Source organism: Lissotriton helveticus, chromosome 7 (genome assembly GCF_964261635.1).
Source record: "Lissotriton helveticus chromosome 7, aLisHel1.1, whole genome shotgun sequence".
Taxonomy (NCBI): Eukaryota; Metazoa; Chordata; class Amphibia; order Caudata; family Salamandridae; genus Lissotriton; species Lissotriton helveticus.
Window position 1 is genome coordinate 597,682,685 of NC_136068.1, and position 25,882 is coordinate 597,708,566.

The 25,882-nt window shown below is 46.3% G+C and overlaps 1 protein-coding gene across 7 annotated transcripts in view; it reads right to left on the reverse strand.

The window, feature by feature from the left end:
- Positions 1-2,127: 2,127 nt before the first annotated feature.
- The window catches only part of NSD1 (nuclear receptor binding SET domain protein 1), a 1,209,044-nt gene continuing 1,185,289 nt past the window's right edge, over positions 2,128-25,882 (reverse strand). For all 7 annotated transcript variants that reach the window (XM_078652779.1, XM_078652777.1, XM_078652781.1 and 4 more), the window contains one exon: positions 2,128-3,809. In XM_078652779.1, the coding sequence (XP_078508905.1) occupies positions 2,686-3,809 (1,124 nt within the window). In that variant the 3' untranslated portion in view covers positions 2,128-2,685. The remainder of the gene's footprint in view (positions 3,810-25,882) is intronic.

Below are 25,882 nucleotides of genomic sequence, written 5' to 3' on the forward strand. Positions count from 1 at the left end.
AAGTTCCTCAAGCAAGCCTACAAAGCCCTCCACAACCCAGGACCTGCCTACCTCAACCACCGAATGAACTTCTACTAACCCACTAGACACCTGCGCTCCTCTTCACATGCCCTCGCACACCCGCCCGCATCCGCAGTGATGGCACCCCCTTCTCCTACATCGCTGCCAAAACCTGGAACAACCTTCCCCATCAGCTCTGAACAGACCCCTCGCTGGCAGACTTCAGAAAGAGACTCAAGACCTGGCTCTTCGACAGACACAGTGCCCAGATACCCCTAGGAGTGAGTGTTGAGCTTTTTAAAAATGCAGTTTGATTGATTAACATTGGGCACAAGACGCTGAAAAGCACCTCTGGACCCAGCCGCCCCAGTGCTGTACGAGGTGACCTGTTAATGCTGCCTTGGCCCTTTTCCCATACTTACCACCGTAAGTCCCGGAGATTGGTCCCGTAAGTTGCTGTGAAGTGCCCGAATGCAGTACATGTTTTCCCCCAATAGGATAACATTGGGCGCCTGATGGGGAAAAGCACCTCTGCATCTGGCCGCCCCAGTGCCGCCGGAGGTGACCTGTTGGTGCTGCCTTGGACCTTGCCCTGTACTTACTTTAAGTCCAAGAGATTGGTCCGTACGTTGCTGTTAAGTACCTGTATGCAGCATATATTTTTTCTCCATAGGATAACATTACTGCTTCATAAATTGTATTAATTGTTGTTTTTCAAACCTGTACAAATTTACAACTCAAAACGTCATTGAACCTTATTTTGATGATCTTGGTGCCAAAAGTTATATACATATAAGAGTTATTTTCGTAAATTTGTGTGGTTCTCTTTATCGAGTCATGTGTATCATTTTGACTGAGTGTATATATATTGCAGCTGTCTCTGATAAACCTAAAGATGCTTCAACACACTACCCCCTAGAAGAGCACCTTGAGATTGCTAGAGAAAGCGCCTGTCCACTCATAAGGGATACCTGGACTCTTTGCACAGTATACCTCTTTTTGGTATACTATGTAAGGAACCAGCTTCCTATACTATCTATAAATAAATCAGAGTAATTTGCAAGAATTAAGAAATGTCAGAAGGAAATACACAGCCTTAACTTAAAGCAGAGTTTAAACCGCTCACTTGAGAATAATGACTATTCTACTTTTTGGGCCAAACTGGCAAGAAAAACTTGAATTTACAGATTACAAATATATTAAAATAATGAATTTGTATAATTTAAAAAATGCCAAGCATGCACATGGTACTCTGTCATTTATGAATACCAGAGAGACTACCAGAATGGAGAATTGGTTGAAAGCTCCAGCATAGATAGCCATGAAGTCAAATATATAGAAAAGACAGACACCTACCTAAAAGAAAAAGCCATGCTGCAGATCATTCAAACCTTTCAGTGAAAGATGTCACAAGAGGTCCAAAACCCAAGCAAACTAACACAAGCACATTTTAGAATGCTTATTGTTGGAAACGGTTAGAAATTCAGGACTGGGTACATTTTGTTTTGTTCTCTAAACTATACAGCCTCTTTAAGAAAAATCTGGTTTAAAGCATGACATTCTATAGAAGATATTCTCTTTGGGTAAAGCTAAATGGATATTGTGTACACAGACTGCAAACATTATTGTCTGATCACAAATGCAGTAAACAGAACTCATTTGTTCTCAGCCTGACACAAAGGCAATCCAACATGGGAATTCTCAACATTCACTTTCTAAGAATCCCCCTAGTCAGAATGTATGGACCTTCTACAATCAATAATATCAACAGCGACTATGGATACTGATTTCCTCATTTACCAAAACCACATGCAACTAAGCATGTAAAGTTTTCCTGAGATCCTCCTCCACACATCTGGCAATACCTAAAACAGGTGGATATTACGGATCCAGAGTGGGAAAACAAAAGCCTTTAGTAAATGCACATCCACTTGTCACATATCCCCTTCTCATCACACACAACCGGTCTCCTTTTACATGAAGGTCAGTCCTCAATGAACCTATGACTGGCAACACCAAGGTAATCACAGTTCTAGATTTCTAAAAACTCAGCATAGCTACAACATATCATACAAATACAGTTGTTTCATGCCTTATTCAACATACGGTTTTTTCATAGACAATAAATTCGACAGCTCCATTCAGTGTTTAATCATTGGAACAACAACAATTCATAAAAGTTTCCCTCACCCGCGCACAGAGCCAAACACTAGTATTGGTGTGAAGTGAGGGAACGAAGCTGCCATTTTCCCGATTCTACACGATTACAAAATGCATTTTGTCCTTAAGGGAGTTCCCCTTTCTGTTCAAGCATAATTCTGTGCACTTAGCATTCTCATCCTGCATATTAGGGTCATAAGGGATAGAACCTGATTGATAAAGATGATTCGAACTGAAAATCGGTAATTCAGGGCAGCTGTTCATTTCCATTCAGGTAATTTGATAAGAGCCAGCAGAAATGCCTCCTGCTACTCTTCCTTCGTATGTGCAAAGGAAGTCCTCAGCAGGCCTTAGCTCATTTAAAGTTCAGATGAGCACAAACACTATGCACCATTCTCCCTCTGTAAGGGGCTAGCAAAACTTAACAACCAATGTTGGTCGCTTTGAATTACAGTACGACCAAAAGATTTTCCAACAAAACAAAGCACAAATGCTTCTTTACAACTTGTGTTTAGCACCAAAACCTTAGTCAGCAGTCTGGGGGTTGCTTACATCCTGTTCAACTGGTCCTAATTCTTTCTTTTCAGAACTCTTTCCCCGAAGATTTGGAGTTCGTATTCTCCCTCCAAGAGTGGAGTTTGGATTATCCAAATTTGCAGCCAATGAGGTCGACAGTCTCTCTTCAGGAGTTAAGTTTTGATTTACTGGTGTTGGTGGCCTAGACTTATCAGGATCTTGACCTAGGGGAGTTGAGGGCCTGGATCTCGAACCTAGGCACTCAGTGGTTGAAGTGGATGACCTAGGTTTAAGAATACGGTACTGGCCTGCAGGGGTGGATGGCCGTAATTTAAGGGTTGTGTTCTGGCCCACTGGTGTGGATGACCTTGATTTAGAAGCAGCATTCTGGCACAATCGTCCTGGTGGCCTCCCTTTTGAAGCAGGAGTTTTACTCACTGGAGTATGTTCTCCGTTTACAGGGGTAGAGTTTTCACCAGTTTGTGTAAGTGCTTTGTCTTTAGAAGTCAAGCTCTGTTCAACAGGTGTAGCCTTGCTCAATAAACAAGCAGAATCCAAACCCGATGCAGTTACATCTTGGTGCACAGTGTCCTTTAAGATAAGCAACTGAGTTTTCTCTTTAGAACTGGGACACTGACTAGTGGGTGTTGAAGTCTCTTCAAGTGGGCAGTTCATATCCATAGATTTCCCTTTAAGCTCAGGATTCGGACCAAGAACCGGGAGGAGGTTTTGAGAAGACTTTGCCTCCTGAACTGAAGATATTTCTGCTGCAGGTATTTCATTTTGCCTTGAAGGTGATGCTCCTTTCAGTGTCAATGTGGGAGCTTCCACAGTAGTTGATGGTTTTCTTTCTTTTGGGACAGGTTGATTGCTTTTATTTTTAATTGCTTTATCTGCAGAATGTTTGGAAACATCCAGAAGGGAAGGTGGCACATACTCGCGGATTTCTCCAGGTTCTAGCGGGTATGGCCCACAGGGATCATGATCTGTGCAAGAGAGTCGTCCATCCAGCTTAGATATAAACAGCATGCCTTCCCTATGATGCTTGCAGAAAGAGCTGGGGCACATCTCACAAAATGAGGCAGCTTCCTTGCCACAAGAATCACATTGATGCCATGGGCACTCCCATTTACCTGTAAAGGGAAGAGAAGATGACAGAATATAAATCAGCCAGGTCAATACTCAAAATATCAGCCATGTGCCCTTCAAACCGAAAGCCCAACAGTCACTCAAGAACCATAGCAGAGAAAGCTATACATATTTCAAACAAACAGCATTTCTTCAGATTTGATTGGTCCAGGAAGAAACTCAAGATATAGAACACTGCTTAAATATTGAAATTATGAGGGAAGAAAAGCAAAGGGTAGAAATCAGGAATTCATAATTATATATAAAAAGATACAATAAAATCTCTAAGCATCCTGAAATTAACAACTCTACAAACTACTTTGACTCAAAAAACCAATCACTAATGTACTCTTGGGTTAACTAAAGTAGACAAGGCAAAATGGGCAGCTCTTCATGAAACGGAACTGGCCGTACATTATGGCTGAATTCCAACGCGTGATGTTTGTGTTGCTATGGAGAATAAATGAAGGATTAGATTCAACTTACTTTCAACTAGAACACATGATTCCAAACTACTTTTTATTTTTAATCTTCCAATTCTGTAGAAATTTGTAGTTAAAAAAACAGGATACTAACACATTTCTTTTACTGCATTTTCCTTAATTGCTACTAGGTATAGTAGTGCCAACATTCTTAGACATTCGGTCAAGTTACATTTTAAAGATTCCATCCCAATCTTTTTAAAAGATTTCATCCTACCTCCAGTCCACAGTTTCTTTTTAACAATTTGAGAACATTGAGGCAGATTAAATTTGTAAGGGGCAGGAAACGAAATGTGTGAAACTGCTCTTACACTATTGGATATTAAAAATTACACCATGACGGTAAGCATAAATGATCATCTCCCACAGTTCCAGCAACAGTGGGACACACTGCAGCGATGGAGAGTTGATTAGGTGAGCAGAACTGGTGCAAAAAATGTTTAGCACAGAAGCCCCCCACCAAACATGAATATCTTAATCCATATAGCACCTTCTCAAATGTGTGGGCAGATACTAAGGTGGCTGCTCTACAAACGTTGGTAGCAATATACACCGATTTCGAAATACATCTGAGCATTTATTATCACATTGTACTGGCTGCATGCTCATACCCTGACGCTTTTCGTCTATTTCAAGACTTGTCAGGTGTGTATCCTTACAATGCTAGGTGCAACTGTTTAAATTCAAAAGATCATGTTATCTATGTTGGCGTACTACTTTATCACGAGGCTCAACTAAACAATCACAACCTCACTCGCACCAGCAATTTGAGAAGACAATCTGTTGAGTTTCTGGACGTCAGGGTAGAAATCACGAACAATGAAATTCATACCAGCCTGTTTAGGAACGCAAGAGCTGGTAACAGTCTGCTACATGCCATGAGCAGCCAACCTGACAACCTCAAATGGAGCATCACCTATGGAACTCCTCAGAGCATGACGAAACTGCAGCACCAATGCATATTTCATGGCTAAACAATCCACCATGTTATCCAGATTTACTGAACGAGGTTATCCTGATTGGGTTCTCAGGAAGGCAGTTGAAAAGGTCAATATGATCAGTAGGATCACTACACTACTTGAGACGCCAAACGAGGTCAAGGAGAAAGAGGGGGACAACACCACCAGGGTCATACTCAGATCTAATGGTAATTCCAGTGACATACAGAAAATCCTTGTGAAGAACTGGGATACTTTGACCAACGCTCCGGTCATAGTTAACTCCATACCGGACAAGCCCAGAATCAGCTACAGGAAGGGACGTAGCCTAAAGGACTACTCAGACACAGTGACATTACTACCAGAGAACAGCATAAGGGACTCAATCTACAACGCTTTTTTCCAAGCGGCCACTGCAAGGCGTGCCACAGTAGCCGCATGAAAAAGGAATTCTACAGACCGGGGACTAACACCAGTAGGAAAATACAATTTCTCACTAGCAGTTCCTCTTTTGTGGTGTATATCCTTGAATGTCCTTGCAACCTCAGATATGTAGGAAGCACCACTCTCGTGGCCAAGGAGAGGGTTCTCAAGCACATGAGGGCGATTACCAACAGAGACCAACATGACCCTATAGCACGACACTTCAAGAGACACCACTTCTCAGATTGTTCTAAACTAAGATACTATGCGATCAAACAGATATTTCCTGATGCTAGTGGAGGCAACAGGGTACTGAAACTCAGGAGGAGAGGATCAAGATATATCATTGACCTAGGAACCATATATCCAGGGGAACAGTGATGAAGAATTGGGTATACATTTACATGAGGATTATGGTGCAACCTTTATTGCCATCATGTTTGCTTTTGTCCTACCCCCACTGATGTGCACGTTGTGGCTTTGTTGTATCTTTCTTGGGCTGACTCGCAAGTTCCATGATATACGTTTTGTTAATTGTTTATACAATCATGTATTCCTTCAAAATGTGTGTTCATGTATTCATATTGACCCCGTTTTTCATTTTACTTATGACACTGCTCTTGTCTGGCTTTACAGGAGGAAAAGAAGGGAGCCATGGGATTCAACTGTCGTTTACCTTTTGGGCTCCTTACCCTTTTCTTCATGAGGCATCCACTGAGCGCTCCACGTACCACAGATAAGAGATAGATCTTTTCACTCATGTCACATTTTTAAGTCTCATTTGCAATTTTATTGTATTGGATTGTTCACTGTTGTAACTTTTGCTTGTATCATACTTGCGGGTGATAAAGGTAAGTAGAGGGCGCCATACCGGTCTTTACTCTAACCTACGGATCAGGTCATAACCCACTTGGGTAGCAATGGTACCTTGCCTTATGTGGACACTCATTGAAGCCGTCAGCGCCCAAGCCGCCTTTGTGCTAGTCACAGACTGTACTCCACCCACACAGGGGTTTACCATTATGAGCAGAGTGGTCATTCTCTGGGCAGCCACATTTCAGAGGGCCCTTTCTTTAACATGACACTTGTCAACACAGACCATAGCAGGGACATTCTGGATAGAGCGGTCATTTCCTTGGCAACCATATCCCAATTGCAATATGACACTTGTCGACACAGACCCCATGGGTCATCAGTCTTTCTGGGGATTTGAGTACGGTGAGACACTCACGTTTCTCAGCATATTTATTAATATAGAGCATCAACTTAACGGACTGTGATTATACCTTGGTGCATTTTGCTCGTAATTTTCTCACATGCAATGAACTCAAATTTGTGCAGGCCAATTGGTTGATTTATGTTCAATGTGTCCCTTAACACAGCACTTTGAGATGGAACTAGACTGTTATTTTCAGAAATGTGCTTTATATGATGTCTCCATTCCTAGATGGCAACTGTGTTTTCATCATGTCTGACAGTATTGTAGATGCGCAGTCCTACCACTATGTCTAGACAGGAATTTTCAGTCCTCCAACTATGTTGGATAATGACTATGTATTGATGCCTCTCTACCCCTCACTGTGTGATCTAGGCCACTGGACGGCCGAAACGCATTACTACAAATTTATGAAGTAATAAATCTACATTTGCATTCACCATCTTCGCCTGAGCGTGCGTTTTACTTTTCATGTGGACACATTTAAATTACCGGCTGGCTCCGCCGATGTGCCACTTCCTGTGGCTCCCAGGTTTTCCAGCAGGAGCAAAACGTGTATGTGTATATAACATTACTTACCCAAAAAGCATATGTTTGTGGAATGTAATACTGTAAAGTAGTTCGCCATCTAGTGTTGGGCATGGATGTCTGCAAGCTGTTTTTCTTCGAGGAAGTCTTTTGAGACATGAGGTAGCGTTACTGTTACTCTTGCTGGTAATGCATGTAACTGGAAACCACACTTCACAGAAAGGAGACATCTACAAATGCCACCTTGCACGCGGACAGTTTCCACAAAGCATCAGTGAAAGATAACATCCCATATGGAGAATTTTTGAGACCCTGTTACATTTGCTCAGAACAAAAAGAATGGGAGAAACATAGCAAAAAAACTGCAAGGAGATTCAAACACCGTGGGTACAAAGAGTGTACCATTAAAAAGTGCTGGAAACGAGCCAACGAGAAGAAACAACAAGACACACTGGATGTGAAACACAAGGTATCCGAAAACTTAAATGAAAATCAACCAGCTGGGAATCCAGTGAGATTGATTTTGGATCATACCAGAGAATCAAAACAAATAGTGGAGGGTCTCAGAAAAAATTGGAAGTTATTACAATTGGTTCCAACGGTTGGAAAAATAATGAGCAATCATCCAAACATCACTTTCCGCGTTACCTAAAATTTAAGCGATAAACTGGTACACAGTCATCATCAAGGTCAAGAAAAAAAAGAAAGGGACACAATGGTTAAAGACAAAGGGCTTTCTAAAATGCCACTCATGTAAAGTTTGCCAGATTGCTAAAAACACAACTGAAATCAAACTGACCAACAACAAAATGTGGCAAATAAAAGAGCTCATAACGTGTAAGAGTCAATTCATCGTGTACGTGATTGAGTGTGCGTGCTCATTAAAATACATAGGAGCACCAAGTGTGAACTGAAAAAGAGAATACCCGAACACGTGCGAGCAAAGAACAACAAAGATAGGAGTAACGCCGTAGCGAAACACATGGAAACCAGCCATGAAGGGGACTGGAAATCTTTGCGTTTTTATGCGCTTGAAACTATACCTTTGCATGTGAGAGGTGGAGATCGAGAAAAGAAACTGAGGCGAGGGAATCCCGTCAGATATGGAATTTCAGAACTTGTGCGCCGTGGGGCCTTAATCAAAGTGAAGAACTGTATGTTCATCTTTAATGGAACTGAGTAATAAGAGAATGGTTTTGTAATGCTTACACTGAGTAATGACATTTTATCTACATATAGGTAAAACACAGAAAACAGGTTAAGGAAATGCTTTTTTAATATGGTGGTGGTTTGTTAATTAGTGTCCCAAAAATGTTTGTGCCCTTTGTGGTTATAATTGGTTCTTTCTCTCGTACACCCTACATATCAAAACATAGTCACAACCATTGACAGCTTTGGAAAAGAGCCTCAATGTTGTTTGAATTCAGAGAGGCTCGTAAGAAATTCAATATAAAAAAACCCTATTTTCCCACTGGAGGGCTTAAATAAATAAATAAATAGTTGCAATACCATAAACAGAGAGTGTCTCTTAAAAAGATCAAGACACATTGACTAAACGTGACTACCCATCGCATGATGGGAATTGCGATATTCCCAACATAGCAACAAATGTGGCCCACGGCCGGTTAAAATACAATTGAAAGCCTCATATGCCCACTGGAGGGCTTAAACAAATAAATAAATAGAGTGCGATGTCCTAAATAGGTTTGTTCCAAATATTTAAACAATCCCAGTCACTTCATAAAATAGAAGAGCTGACCGGGGGACTTTCGCAATATGAATACCGAATCGGAGTTCCGAGGTTTAGAAAAAATAAAATAAAAAATGTTGGTATCGGGAACAGTTGAATCACTGCTCAATGCGGTTGCGATGTCACCGTAAAGAAAGGGTTGTAAAGAACACATTGGATCCAAGTTTTAATTGTATGGGTAAAATTTAACAACGTAGGATAAAAGTGAGAAAAAAACAAAGTTTTTGTTGAGATCACGCCCCATAGGCACGTGAAAACGAGCGATTGTATTACGTGAGGGACAATTCGTTGTAAATAGACAAAAATAAAAACAACACTAACAAATAAATATTAATTAATAAGTATGAGACTTGATGAAGTAAGAAAGGTACATTCAACAACAAACAATGTAACACCATCATCATTACTGCAATACAACGTTAACAAACATATATTTGTTGTTGCCTACTATTACCAGAATACTTTGCAAGGTGCTTTGAGTTACATCATGAGTCACATGTTTGGTGAATCTCTTTTTATAGGGTGTTTTGAATGTTGTAATATCAACCATGACCAAGTTATCAGTTGATAACGAAACGCGTCGGTATTTCTTTGTGAATCTGGGTGCTTATCTCCAATTAAAGAAATTTGGGGAAACGCTGCATCCTGTGAGTGCGTACTCATTTTCCTGACAAAGGAAGCTGTGGTGGATAATTTTCGGCGTGGCTCTGTTTCCCACCGAGAAAAGAAGTGCCAGGGGTACGTGATTTAGAACCTTTGTGGATAGACTATATATATATATATATATATATATATATATATATATATATATATATATATATATATATATATATATATATATATATATATATATATATATATGAGTATATAGAAAATATTACTTACCCAAAAGCATAGGTTTGTGAAATGTAATACTGTAAAGTAGTTCGCCATCTAGTGTTGGGCACGGATGTGTGCAAGCTGTTTTTCTTCGAGGAAGTCTTTTGAGACATGAGGTAGTGTTACTGTTCCTCTTGCTGGTAATGCAAAAGGATATTGACTCCACTGTTAGATTGTTTTGTGAACGTGAAGTAAAAAGTGGCATTGTGAAAGAAACTAATAAACACAGGTGTCCGGGGAGGAAGGTGGGCGTATGTGAATCTAGAGCACTACATGCCACAGATGATATTGGTTAAGTAACATTTTCCATTTGAGGCATGTATGGCTGTAGATACACATGCTAAGCATAGACTGTAAAACAGTTCTCCTCCATAAGCGGTGGTTAATCTGTGGGAGTTACAGTTGTTTGAAGTTGTGTCCATAGGACTAATTGTCCTACATTGACTTGTTGACATGCCAATGGATCTACTAAGTAATGTTTTGCAAATGTATGAGAGGTAGACAATGTAGCTGTCTTACATATATGAGCTATAGGTAGGTTTCCGAAGAAGGCCATTGAAGTACCTTTTTTATGAGTGGAGTGAGGTTTAGGAGGAACATGAAAAATTCTTCTGGATTTAGCATAGCATGTTTGGATGCATCTAACAATCCATCTCGCAATGCCTGTTTTAGATATGGCCTTTCCTTTGTGAAGGTTTTGTTAAAGAAACAAATAGCTGTGTTTTTCTAAATGGCTTAGCCCTGTCAATATAATACATGAGAGCTCTTTAAGGCATGTAAATCCCTTTCTGCAACACAATCAGGTTGTGGAAAAAACCAATAGACTGATTAAGAAGGAATTGTGGGCCTACTTTAGGTAGGAATTATGGGCTGGTACCATGTACAACCCTATCTTTATGTATTGTGAAGAATGGTTCTTCTAAGGTTAATGCCCGGAGCTCACTAACACCTCTGCGTGAAGTGACAGCAATTAGAAATATTACCTTCCAGGATAAAAACTGGAAGAGGCAGGAGTGGAGGGGTTCAAATGGAGGGCCCAATTTTCTTGTCAACACAACATTGAGATTCCATGTGGGAGCGAATGGAGCTCTAGGACGAATGACTCTTGAAGGCTTTGACAACTGGAATTAGCCCTTCTAGGAAGGCTTTGGCATCTGGAATTCTGAAAAGGGAAGTGTGTTGGCTATTTTGAAGATATGCAGCAACTATAGGTAGGTGTAGCTTTTTAGAGGTGAAAGGTAGGCCTGTTGTTTGTAAATGAAGTAATAGACAATGTCTTGCGCTTTCGCTAATAAGGGATACATTTTCTTGGATTGACAGTAGTGAATTGAATATGCTACTTACCAGTATGCATCTGATCTTGGCATGTAGGGCTGCTAACATTCATATCTTTTGCATAGATCGCCGCCTAGTGTTGGGTCCGGATGATCGCACATTGTTGTCCTGGAAGAGTCTTCGAAGTATCCTGAGATAGGTGGCTCCTCCCCTGGACTACAGTGCGCATGGGCATCGGCTCCAGTGCGCATGGGCATCGGCTCCATCCCCAGATTGTAGTGAATACACCTTTTCCATTTGGCAGCATAGAAGGCTTGCATGCTTCTTTAAGAATATCCATACATTGTGGTGGGATATTGAGGTAGCCAAATTCTAAGACCTCAGGAGCCAGATTGTACGGCTGAGTAATCTGGAAGTCTGATTTCTCCATGAGAAGGTCCTGCCTGTTTGGCTGTGTCTCGTGAGGGACTACTGACCTTTTGAGAAGTGTTAACGTACGAGTTACTGACCTACGGTAACGATGTATCCGGTAGAGACGATTTTAGCCGCAGATTCCTTAACGTAGAATTATCCCCAGGCGCGAGACTGGATCCGGAAACTTTTTGTCCAGCATCCCTGCACGCCGGGGGGACTGCATCACGCGGCTCTGCCCAGGCATCGTCCGCATACGTGACGTCAGCGAGGTCACATAAGTCCCACCCCGGCGCGCCTGAGTCCGTTTTTTCCGTTTCCGCATGAAATGCGGATCCGGTTCATGCTCGGAGCCTGTTTAGACCTTTTCCTTCGATCTTTCGTGTGCTGTGGGAACAGTGCGCGGATGCCTTCAGGCTTCAAGAAGTGTTCGTCTTGTGGGCGCTTGATGTTGGCGACGGACCATCACCTCATTTGCATGTGGTGCTTGAGGGAGGATCACGGCTCCACTGACTGTGAGGCGTGTCAACAGTTGAAGCCGAAGTTGCTTCTGCTGAGGGTTTTCGGAGCGGCCGTCATCGTTGTCGTCATCCATCTCCTGTGCCGCAAGAGCGTCGCTACCCTGTGGTGAAGTGTCGCAGTTTGTCCCCGAGGGCTGGTTTCCGGCCTGTTGGGGGTGTGGGTTCTCTGCAGGTGATGCGGCCCAGCGTATCGTCCCCCTATCCACCGTTCCCCGGTGAGGGGGCGTCGAGAGCCCAGATGAAGACATATGCGGCGGCTTTGCAGGCCTCGCTGGCTTCTCCTCCTCCTTCGCCTCCTGGGACGTCGGCGGATCCCTTGCACCATGCGGGGCCCTCTGCGGCTTTGGCCCTGGCACAGACTGGTTCGGCTCCAGGCTTGGAGGATGTGGTGCCGGTGGGGTGCTGCCCTTCGGTGGTACCTCCTTCGGACCACGGCGCCTCTGCCTCGCCGCAAACTCCTGCGTGAGTCCCTGTGGTGTCGCGGGAGGACGCCGGGGCTCGGGTCGCATCTCCGAGCCCCCCTCGGCCCTTTAGACAGGTGGTGATTCTGTCTGAGGCCGCGGTGACGCCGCTACGGCGCCGGCAGCTGCTGGCCCTGGCGGTGCCACAGGTGTAGATGGACCCTTCTCGCCCCGTCTTGGGTTGAGGTTGGAGGGGGATCCGGGTCGAGGTGAACAGGAATAATAAAGTAGGTATCCCTGAGATTGAGTGCCGCCATAAAGTCGCCTTGTTGTAACATAGGTATGATGTCTTGGAAAGTAACAATGTGAAAGTGCAGCGGCATTGTCACCATTAAAGGAATTTGTTACAAAGCCTATAAGCATCTGTTCTTGGCATGTAGTGTTGTAGATTCACATGCTCTGCATACTCCTGCCATGTCACCAAAAAAGGAATATGTTACGAAGCCTATAAGCATCTGTTCTTGGCATGTAGTGTTGTAGATTCACATGCTCTGCATACTCCTACCATCTAGTGCTGTGCTCGAACGTGTACAACTTGTTTTTCTTCTATGAAGTCTTTTGAGTAACAAGGTATGGCGACTCCTCTTATGACTGGTAAGAGGCATGGGCATCAACCACATTGTTAGATTTTTTTCCACATGGCAGGTGAGGATAAAGATGGAATATTGAAAAGAAAATGACCATGCTAACGAGAAAGAGAAATTTGCAACAACCAGATGCTCCCAGAAAGGAGGGTGGGCGCATGTGAATCTACAGCACTGCATGCTACAAACAGATGCTTACAGCGTAACAGTAACATTCTTTTGTGGCAAATGCTGCTATAGATACATAAGCTCTGCGTAGACTGTAAAGCAGTTCTCAGTAAGCATGGCTGGCTGGAGAACATACAAAAGACTGAAAAAACATACCTAAGACAGCCTGGTTAACACTTGCTTCTTGCCGTGCTAAGATCCACGGAGTAGTGCTTGGTGAATGTGAATGGTGTGGACCAAGTAGCTGCTTTACGTATGTCAGCTATGGGGATATTGCCATGGAAGGCCGCAGAGGTGGCCTTTTCGTGGGTAAAGAGGGGCCTCGGTGGTGCAGGCAAATGCTGTTTGGATTTAGCATAGCAAGTCTGAATGCACTTGACAAGCTGTGTGTCTGTGCCCAGTTTAGAGAGAAAAAGGCTCTTTGTGTGGTGCAGTATAAGCTGCATCAAGGGCACACCTGATGGTGTTGAAAATTATTTGGCCCACAGAGACAAGCTTCAGTCCCTTGGGTATTTGCACCCTTGAGCACAGTGTGGACCACCAAGAAGTTGACCCGGGATGTAGGGCGGCTTGGTGGGTGGGTATTTGTATTATTTTTTTAATATACCGTCTGTGTAACCACTCTGGCCCTTATGTGCTCTCTGAAGGTGCCAGGCACAGTTTTCAGCATGTCTTTGAGGATGGGAAAAAACTTCACAGTACTTTGAGTGGTGGACAGTGTCTTGATCAGTAAGTCTTCGTATTCCTGGACTGTGTGTAGATCTACTCTGTGGAATGTGGCAGCCCTGTGGATGACCTCATGATAGGAAGTGGGGAGGACTTGGACGAATAGAATTCTGGATCCATGTCCCAAGGGTAGTCTCTAGGATGGGGATCGTAGGGGGCCTGATAGCGATCTATACCGTACAAGACACTAACCCCACCTCCCTCAGAGTAGCGAAGAGAACCCACTGGGAAAGAAGGTGACAATGTGGTGGTGACTGGGGATGGAGGTGGCAGAGGAGCAGGAGGAGGAAGAGCAGGGGAGGGGGGGGAGGTAATGGGCTTGCGCCCCTGTCCTAGTGTTTAATTTTTTACTTAAGAGTTGTTAAGGGCTCCAATGCAAGCTTCTCCTCAAAATTCAGTTTTGTTCTTCCAGGGAAGAGTGTTCAGCACCTTCGGAGGCAGCTTGGTAGAGATCTTCTGAGCCCGCAAATCGATGATGAATCTCTTCTATGGAGCGCCAAGTTCTTCCTGGAGATGCTGAAGGATGGGCTGATCTAGAGCCACAGAAAAGCATTCACTCATTCCAAGAGGGAAAAAAGAGAAGACGAGGCAATAGGCCAGAGAGGGGTTTTGAGTGGAAAAACAGCTGTCATGCCTAACGGAGGTTGCAACAAGAGGAAAGAAAAGCAGATGTAACTGTAGACTGTTTGTGCCACAAGGACAGGATAGACTGTAGGAGTCCGATGACAAACACTATGAGGTGTCGACCTGGAGCCCAATTAAAATGTCTAAACCAGAAGGCGGAAATAATTTAACTATGAAGCAAATGCCCATGGGTTTTACAGTCATGGGAGGAGTCACCATACCAAGTGCCTCGAAAAACTTTGCAGAAAATCAAACTGAACACGTCCCAGCCCAACACTAGATGTATGAGTATGCAGAGCATGAGTATCAGCTGTACCTGCAACAAACATATAGTTCCAAAGGGTTAGGTTTGAATACAAAGGACAAACAAGGCACAATAATTACCAGAGGGTGTCCAGTCGCAGGGGGCCGTTGGGAAGATTAAACAAGCTATTGCCCAGAGTCATTGGTGCTGGGCTAACCTGTTGCCGGAGCCGGGGATCAAACAGTGAGCCCCCGTGATCTGGAGTCAGACGCCCTGGCTATTCTGGATAGAGGATGAAACATCGGTATCATAGCCCGAATATCCCGGACTCGCTGCTCGGGAGGATAGGCCAGAAACTGCACTGTGACCAGAACAGTTCAGATGAAAGGGAGCATCTGAGAGGGAGTCAGGTGGGACCTTGGCACGTTGTTAGTGAACCCCAGCGAGTGGAGGAGGTCCGCCAGTCTGGAGGTGGGAGAAGACAGCCTGGAGCGAGCCCGCTTTCAACAGTCAGGCGTCGAGATAGGGGGAAGACTGGAACCCATAATCTGTGCAGATGAGCTGCGACCACCGACATCACTTTCGTGAACACCCGAGGGGCGCTGGTAAGCAGAATAGAACGCAGGCCTTTGTCCTTCTTGGCACCAGAAAGTAGCGGGAATAGCAACCAAGACCTACTTCTGGCGCTGGGGCCCTTTCTATAGTTACCTTGGCCAAGAGAGCTGAAACTTCCTGGCAGAGAAGTGCTAAATGATCCTCCGACGCCGATTGAAAGACAGTGGCATAGAGGGAGGGGTAGTCTCGAAGGGGAGGGAGTAGCCCCTTCGGACTATCTGCGAAACCCACCTGTCCAACATGATGTGTGCCAATGGGGGAGGTGATGGTGAATCCTGCTGCTCATTGACCTTTGATGGCACGGAAAGTCAGGACTAGGAAGGTTTTGTGGCAGGTGCACGGGTGGGAAGGGTGGACTGGCCCCCTGGCCCCAAGATGCTGGATCCCATGGTTATGCAGAGGGTGTGACCCACTGACTGAAGATAACCTGTGCTATGTCCAAATGAAGATGCCAATGGCGATCAGCAAGATGATGCCTACTGAGTTTGTCTGGCTTACGATGAGTCTACCAGCTAGGGGCTTGATTGTCAGGGATATTTGCTCTGCTACAGCCCCCAGAGTCTTCAGAGGGACCCCGCTTCGCACGGACTAGAGTAGTACCAGATAGTCATGTGTTTCACTAAAACTTGGATGCCTCTAACCTTGAGGGAATGCAGCTCTGAGTGCCAGATGGATGGTGCATGGCCACGACAGTGTGATTAGCTGCTCCATCGGAGACTAGAGGTCCCTGAGCTCTCTGCGAATTAGGTGACTGCTGCAGCCAGAGAAGAGTAATCCGTCATGACTGGAGGGACCAGGGAAAACATTTGCTGCAAGTGAGACTAGCAAGAAGTTTCCACCATGGAAGGTCCCACGTCACTTAGTCCAATATGCGGATGCTGTCCAAAAGGCATCCTCCAGTGCTAAGCCCAACAAAACTGAAGCCTGCGCTAAAGGGCCAGCATGTGCTGGAGGTCGTAAGGTACAAGCAGGATGTACAACCCCAGGAGGCCCAGAACAAGTGTTTTCATCCGAAAAATTAGCGTTATAGCTTGAAAGACTCAGGTTAGTTGCAAAGACAGAAAGACCTTTAAAGCTACGGAGTCCAGGATGGCCCATATAAAAGGAATCCTCGGCACAAATCAAAGATGAGATTTCAGTTTGCTGTAAAAAAAAAAAATCACAGCCACAGTGGGCAATGATATTGCAGTCTGCAGATGATAAAAAAACAGTTCGGGCAAGCCTGCCCTTCAAGAGCCAGTCACCAAGGCACAGGAACACGTGACTCCTTGGCCAGCTAAGATGGACCACAACCACCGACATGACCTTTGTGAACCCTGAGGGGCTGAGGTAAGGCTGAACGACAGGACAGTGAATCAAAACTGTTCCGACCATAGAACAGACATATCTCCAGTGGTACTGCAGAATACGCACATGAAAGTATGCATCTTGCAAGTCAAAGGACACCATCCAATCCTTAGAGTCCTAAGGATATTCCTCAGCAGGAGGCCCAAAATAGTTATCAATCACCTGTCCTTCTTCGGGTCCAGGAAGTACTGGGAGTAGCATCCCATATTCCTTTTTGTGTTGGTGACCACTTCAACTGTGCCCCTTGCTAACACTACCATCACTTCTCAGGAAAGAATACTAGCACAATCCTCTGACATTTCGGCAAAAACTGGAGATGCCTACTGATCAAAGCCAGGTGAGTCTCCTGAGTACAACTGAAGACCCCATGGCACTGGCCACTGAATATACGTGTCCAGGCCTGCTCTGGGAATATATTTCGCAGACCTCTGTCTGCCCAGACTACCTCTGTGAAGTTGTATTTTAAGTCCCTGCAAGGTTCACCACTCTTATAGTAAATGGGTGCATCTGGCCAGCAATCAGATGGCTTACATGGCCTTGAGCTCCAAACTTCCTGTGAAGAAAACAATTTTTCGCACTGCATCAATTTTTTGGGATTCACAGCTAGAAGACAGAGTAGGAAAATAGACTCTTGGAACGGACTCTCATGCTACCCAAAACAGCCACTTTTTTTTTTTTACATTTCTTTTTACTGCAGTGATAAAGTACAGTACAGCAATTACAGTAAGGAGTAGTTTCTTACCTGTAACTCCAGTTCTGTAGTAGGGGTATCTCTGTTATAGTCATAATCTAGTGAATAGTCCCGCCCATGTGCGTGGACCCCGGAGCAATCAAAAATAATCACTTAAGCTGTGTTCATTGCAGTCCTGCATAGACATTTAAGAGAAAATTAAAGAAAATAATGCAGTCTGTACCTACAAGGCTACACTGTCCAGTACTTCAACTAGAAATGCCAAGGATATAACACCAATAACACGTTTAACACAATCTGTCAAGTTTCACCCATAGAGAAACTTTCCTCCCCTCACCAAATCCTTGGAATGATAGAGAGGAAGGTAAGGACAGACAAGCCTCCATAGGCTGCCATTATGTGTCTGGAAAAGGGATACCGTGCCTTTAAGGAACTCCCTGGAGACCCTCGATATCCCAGCATGCACAGCCCCTTCCTTTTACTTTCAGTTCTTTTTGAGGGTGCATAAAGCAAGGCCTGTAGCATACATCACAGTACTATTTTCTCCACTGGGGAGAAGGGCGGGCGCTTATGACTATAACAGAGATACCCCTACTGCAGAACTGGGGTTACAGGTAAGAAACTACTCCTTTTGTAGTAGGGGATCTCTGTGTATAGTCATAATCTAGTGAATAGAATGGCAAGCCCATCCAAAAACAATCCGGGGGTGGAGAAATAAAGACAAAACCACTATTGTGTGAACAGATTTCGCAGCGAAGCCTGCCCAACCTGAGCATCTGCTCTTGCATCGGAGTCCAGACAGTAGTGCTTAGCAAAGGTGTGGACCGACTTCCAAGTGGCCGCCCTGCAGATCTCTGCAATGGGAACATTTTGAAGCAAAGCTGTTGTAGCTGCTTTGCCCCTTGTAGAATGAGCCTTAGGCTTAACCCCTAAGGTCTTATTCGCTTTCTGATAACAGAGCTGGATACATGACACAATCCACCTAGAGATGGACTGTTTCGAAGTAGCCAGACCAGTCCTAACCGACCCATAGTTGACAGCTGGTCGGATCTACGAATATCCTTGGTCTTATCCAGATAGAATTTCAACACCCTTCTGACATCCAGGGAATGAAGAGACCATTCCGCTGGAGTGGAAGGATTCTGGAAAAATGTTGGTAAAGTTATAGTCTGATTAACATGAAAATCAGAAATCACCTTGGGAAGGAACTTAGGGTGAGTACGCATAACAACCTTAGCAGCATGAAACACAGTATAAGGTTCCTGGCAACACAATGCCTGAATTTCACTCACCCTGCGGGCCGATGTAATGGCCACAAGGAACGCCGCCTTCCAAGACAGGTGCTGCAGTGAAGCCTTATGAATAGGCTCGAAGGGTTCCTTTATCAGCCTGGACAGTACCACATTCAGTTCCCATGAAGGCGAAGGAAGCCGAACAGGAGGGAACACCTTCTTCAACCCTTCCAAAAAATCCTTAATCACAGGAATCTGGAAGAAGGATGTCTGTGAAGGGCATTTTCTGTAAGCAGTCAATGCAGCTAGAGGAACCTTGATGGAATGGAAATTAAGGCCAGACTGAGCTAGATGCAGAAGGTATGGAAGGATAACATCCTCCTTGCAGGTCGTCGGATCATAGTTCTTAGACATGCACCAGATGCAGAATCTCTTCCATTTGTAAGCATAAGAGGTCCTAGTAGATGACCTCTTAGCCTCCTTCAATATGTCCATGCAATCCTCAGGAAGATTCAAGTGGCCATATTGCACTATCTCAGGAGCCATGCCGCCAAACTCAACGATGAGAGGTTGGGGTGTACAATCTGCCCCCCGAACTTCGTGAGAAGGTCCGGCCGACACGGCAGCCGCCGATGAGGTAGGATCGACCGGTGAAGCAGGTCCGTGAACCACCACTATCTGGGCCATTCCAGCGCAATGAGGATCATCCGCGCCCGGGATCGGGCCAGCTAGATGAGCACCGCTGGAATCAGGGGAATGGGTGGAAAAGCGTACAGAAAGCTGTTCGACCAGCTGATCCATAAGGCATTCCCCAGAGTCCCTGGCTGGTAATACCTTGAGGCGAAGTCGCGGCATTTGCTGTTTTCTGCGGTGGCGAATAGATCCACTTCTGGAGTGCCCCACATGGCGAAGACGTCGCCGGGCACCTCGTCGTTTATGACCCACTCGTGGATTTCGTGAAGCAACCTGCTGAGGGCGTCCGCCTGAACATTCTGCACACCTGGCAGATGAGTTGCCGTTATCGTCAGTCCTCTGGCTAACAGCCAGTGCCAGATCGCCTGCGCTTCCTGTGACAGTGTGCTGCGATCTCGAGCTCGCCTGCTTGTTGAGGTAATACATCGTGGTCATATTGTCCGTCTGCACAAGCAAGGAGTTGGTCTGGAAGGACGAATAAAAAACCTTCAGTGCCAAGTGAACAGCTCTGAGTTCCAGGAAATTCATGTGATACGTGGACTCTGTTGAGACCACGTTCCCTGGATCTGTAGATGGTCTGAGTGCGCTCCCCAGCCCAGGAGAGACGCATCCGTAATGATAGTATGAGTCGGGATGTCCTTGTGGAAAGGAACCCCTCTGAGGAGATTCTCTGCTGAGCACCACCATCTCAGGGATTGTTGGGCGTGAAGAGACAACTGAATCCGGTCGTCCCAACACCCTTTCCTCTGGTCCCACTGGTCCTCCAAACATTCCTGTAGCGGCCTCATGTGTAGGCGCGCGTGCGGAGTGAGGAAGATACAAGAGGCCATCGATCCCAGTAGAGAAGACACTGTCCTCACTGTTGTAGATGGAGCAGCTATGAGAGCCTGAGCCTTAAGGGATGGATAAGCGTCTCTCCTCCGAAGGAGACACGCTTGCCGACAGCGTATTGATGGAGGCTCCCAAGTACTGCAGGCACTGTACAGGAATCGGGACAGACTTGGACAGATTTATGTGCAACCCCAGACGGTTCAACAGGACGGCCGTCCTGTTGAAGTGCAATTGCGCTTCCTGGAAGGTTGAGGCTTTGATCAACCAATCGTCCAGGTACGGGTAGACAAACACCTTGTTCTTTCTCAGGTGCGCTGCTACCACAGCCATGCATTTCGAAAAAGTCCTGGGTGCGGACTTCAGTCCAAACGGTCGTACGGTGTACTGATAGTGATTGGTGCCTGTGAGGATGCGCAGGAACTTCCGATGTTTCCGTGCAATGGGCACATGGAAGTACGCATCTTGCAGATCTATCGCGCACATCCAGTCTCCTCTCTGCAGCTGAGGATAAATCTGGTGCAAAGACAGCATGCAAAACTTTTCCCTGCGAATCCACTTGTTTGATTGTCGCAAATCCAGAATGGTTCTGAACTCGTTCTTGTCCTTCTGTACTAGGAAGAAGCGTGAGTAAAGACCCTTTCCCCTTTGAGACAGAGGGACGTCTTCTATCGCCCTTTTTCTTAACAGGGTATCGGCCTCCGCATGGAGCTCGCATAGTTGGAATTGCGAGCCGACCGGTGGAATTGCTGGAGGCGGGCTGGTGAAACGAAGACTGTATCCATTGCAAACAATATTCAGCACCCACTTGTCCTGAGTAATGTTTTTCCACTCTGCCAGGTAATGTTGAATGCTTCCCCCTACCGGAGCGGGTAACGGATGAGGGGGAAGAAGCACCTCAGGGCCTAGACCCAGCCGGGCCTTTGGTCGCGGAGGAAGGCTGTTGACCCCCTCGGCCCCTCTGGTGCTTTTGGAACAGTTTCCGCTGGAACTGCTGCTGCTGTTGTTGCTGTCCAGCCTGCCGACCTTGCCCTCTGCCTTGCGCCCCGTACCGCCTCTGGAACGGGCGGAAGGTCTTTTTCTGTTCCTTCGGCTTTTCCAACCCGACAGCCGTCAGGGTTTCCGCCTCCGCCTTCATGCGGGCCATCTCGTCGTCCGCATGTTTCCCGAAGAGGGTCTTGCCCGAAATGGGTAGGTCAGCAACTCTCTGCTGCGCCTCGGGCTTCAAGGATGTAAGACGCAGCCAGGCGTGGCGCCTCAGGTTGACCCCATGGCATTACCTGTGGGCTGCCGAACTTATCACCTGGTTGGAAACCAGCAGACCTTCAGCGAGGATCTCTTGGAAATCTTCCCTCTTTTCCTTGGGAAGGTGTTCCGAAAACTGTTGGAGGGACTCCCACAGAGCCCGATCGTAACGTCCCAACAGGGCTGAGGCACTCGCGGCCTTCATCGAAGTGGAGCCCGTCCCGCAAACCTTCCTGTCTGCCGAATCCATCCAGCGGCTCTCCTTGTCAGGAGGCAATGTTGATGATGGGGTGGTGGCGTGCTGTTTTCTTGCTGCCGTCACAATCACCGAGTCAGGCGTGGGATCCACCCTAAGAAATGCTGGGTCTGAGTCAGGAGCCTTATATTTCTTCTGCAGCCTTGAAGGTGTCGATCTCGTAGACGCAGGCGTGAGGAACAGCTCCATGGCCGGTTCTACCAGCCCAGGCACCAAGGGCAGTAAAGGGCGAGACAACTGCTTCTTGTGCAGCGTTTCGAAGATGACGGACGTCAGTGGCATGGGCACAGTGAGCGTGATGCACAGCTTAGCCACCCCTCGTAGCAACAAGTCCTGGAAGGACACTATGTCGTCTACTGGAGACACCCTTGTCCGAGGGGAATCCGTCAGGGTAGGTGAATAGTCCCTGGCACTAGAGGAATCCGTGTAGCGGGACCTCGACCGGTCCCTCCTGTGGCGCCGTCTGGATCTTGTAGAAGAGCGACGGCGACTCCTGGATCTATCTCTCCATCTGGAGCGAGATCTCGACCTTCGCGTCCTCGGACGTTCCACGGGCCGCAGCGGAGGGCACTGTGGAGGCCTAAACGGGAGCCTAGGTTGCGGTGGCCCCGTAGGCGGCTTCGGGAGATGTGGTAACGAGGCAGACCTCAGCGCAGGTGGTGGCGTAGGAGGTGGAGGACGATCAGGTGGCGGAGGAGGCGTCGGGTTACGTGGAGGAGGGTCCTTAGGTAACGGAGGAGGTGTAGGTGACCTCGGCTTGGCGAGGGAATAAACTTGTGAGTGCTCCGAGCCCGGAGCCTCTTCCCCTCTCTTCCTTTTCTTCGCCTGACCTGAAGGGGGGGACCTAGAGGCCGTACCCCTGGCAGCCGAGCGACGGCGCCGCCGCGACCGTGGACTTGTGGTGACCGAAGACACAGTCCTGGCTTTGGAACTCCTCCTGGAGGACGATGCTCTCGACCTCGACCCTGAGCGCCTTTTCGACGTCGATGAACGCCTCCTTGACGTCGATGATGATCTCCTTCTCGACGTCGATGATTTCCTTCGACGTCGATGATATTCTTCGACGCCGAACATCGAGCCGACGTCGATGGTGAACGACGGTGAGGCCTCGACGTCAACCACCTGCGCCTTTTCGAACCCTCTCGACGTCGATGAGGACTCGACGACGAAGCAGTTCTCGACGTCGACCTCGTCGGGAGGTCTCAACGTCAATCCCCTCGACGTCGAAGTCGCTTCGACCCAGAGCCCTGGGGAGACTGGGAGCAGACCGTGGTCATTCCTCTCGATGCTGGCGTCGAGGCTATCGACGCCGACGGAGACCGGTGGCGTTTTCTAGCCTTTTTCTTACTGGGGAGCCCCCCAGAGGCCTCAGCACGGGCAGAGGAAGAAGCCCCTTCCTGCCCAGACCCACCTTGACCTTGCTGTCTTCTTTGCTCCAGTCCTTGGAGCCTGATCTTCTCTCTTATCTTATCTTATCTTATTGTTTTGGTAAAGCGCTACAGCTGCCCCGGCAATGAGGCGTCCCGGCGCTGGAACCCGGATCAGATCCTAAGCGTGGAGAGTCCATGGATAAAGGGAGGGTTACAGGCAAGGGAATAGAAAAGTTTTCACTGCTTTCCGGAAGGCTGATAAGTTGTCTTTGTCCTTCAGGGTCCTACTGGAAAACTTCAGGCAGATCTCACAAGTCCCAGGAACATGGGAAGAAGGGAGACACAGGATACAGACCCTGTGTGGATCAGATCTTGCCTTATTCCTGGCACACTCTGGACATTTCTCAAATAAGGCAGGCATCTATACTAATATAATAAAGAGAGAGCCCAAACCTTTGAGGCGGGTAAGCTCAAGAACTACAGCACCAATCGGAACACCCAATACAGCATTGCAAACTACAGTATCAGCAGATGGTCATAGGCTATACAGCAGCCCAACATATACATTAGAAGGGGAAAAGAACGTTTTGTGAAAAGTAGTCCGTTGTGGGCGTGTGCGTTGTGGGATTCGGCAAAAGAGAAGCGTTCTGTGTGGGACTAGCGTTCCAATACGAGTGGGCGTGTCCTTTAGCATTGTTGTGGGCGTTGGACGTTGACGCGATGTTGTGCGTCTAAGTGGCGTAGGCTGGAGCGGCTAAACACGTTCGGGGATGGAGCGAACACACACGTTTGCATATTGCAGGGGCGTAGGATGGTGCGGCCAAACACGCTGGAGCGGCCAAACACTTTTGGGGATGGAGCGAACACCGGAAAAACACGTTCGCGGCTAGAGCGTGTTAAGGTACAGTGGCGTCGGCTACAGCATGCCCGGACAACTTCGGGACGGGCTGCTAGTATTTGATAAAAGAGTGGCCAAAATCACCAGAAAAGTGAAGAAGAGGCAAAAACACGTCGAGTGAACACACTCTAACACTTTAAAAGTGCCAAAAAGTTAACAAAACACCCATAAAGGGAGAGCTCAATGCTCCAGGGTCCTGCTAGCAGGAGCTGGAAAAAAGAACTGAAAGTAAAAGGAAGGGGCTGTGCATGCTGGGATACAGAGGGTCCCAAGAGAGTTCCTTAAAAGCACGGTATCCCTTTTCCAGACACATAATGGCCTATGGAGGCTTGTCTGTCCTTACCTTCCTCTCTATCATTCCAAGGATTTGGTGAGGGGAGGAAGGTTTCTCTATGGGTGAAACTTGACAGATTGCGTTAAATGTGCTATCGGTGTTATATCCTTGGCATTTCTAGTTGAAGTACTGGACAGTGTAGTCTTGTAGGTACATGCTGCATTATTGTCTTTAATTTCCTTTTAAATGTCTATGCAGGACTGCAATGAAGACAGCTTAAGAGATTATTTTTGATTGCTCCGGGGTCCACGCACATGGGCGGGACTATTCACTATATTATGACTATACACAGAGATCCCCAACTACAGAACTATCAGTATACAAAGCATTACAATAACGTTCATGACAGAGGAGTTTTTCAAAAATCTTTTATCGTCCAAGGTATAAAACTTCCACCGCCTATCCGTTGTAGCAAGGCCATATATATATTGCCCCCGTCACTCCAGCCCACTTGGGTCAATTCTCGCAATAGGTGCACACAACATCCCCCTGCTCTCATTCCATCTTCCCCATGTATTTGTCCATTTGTATGGACATCCCCTCCCCTCACAGACCATCTTCTCTGCCTGCATGCACCAATCCATGTCAGACTTTTACTCACGCAAAGTCGGGGCAGAGTTTGTCGGCCAAAATCTAGCTAGGTTTCGATTGGCTACGGCAAAACTGAGGGTGATCCAATGCAAAACAGCCATTGTTATGCATTGAAGGGCATGAGATGGCCATCCATGCAATAGATAGAAAGGGGAGGCCACAATATGGACCAGATCCAACAATATACCATTGGATGGGGCGGAGATACCAGGAATATGTAGAGGCCTGTCCCAGGCCCCTCTGACGAAACCTTTAGAGAGCCCCAGGAATGAGGAAGAATAAAATATGATATGAATAAAAATTTGAAATGAATGAGGTAGCAGGGTTAGAGGCCAGGGGTGAGAAGATGGGTGTGTAAAGGCTGAACAACAAAAAACAGTATAAATACCAGGCCATATGAAAATTTCAAGTCAGCGAATGTTACACTGCCTCTCATTTTCTTCATAGCAAGACGGAACAAAGAGCCCAGAACTATCAGTTGATCTAAGTTATTGCTATAAGTTACTGATATTACATGTCTGGGCATTTTGACACACCAACTCCAAACTAAAGTTATACAACAACATGGTGATGGCGTAAAATGCTTGCCGGAATTTTCATTTAAGATTGTCATTCAAAAAAAGACTTTTTTTTATTTTTTATTTTTGCTCTCAACTCTAATGGGGTTAAGGGCTCAGCTAGGGCATAAGTCAGTGATAAGGAGTAACGAGTTTGAGCTAGTGCGAATGTAAATGACAATACCTTTCAT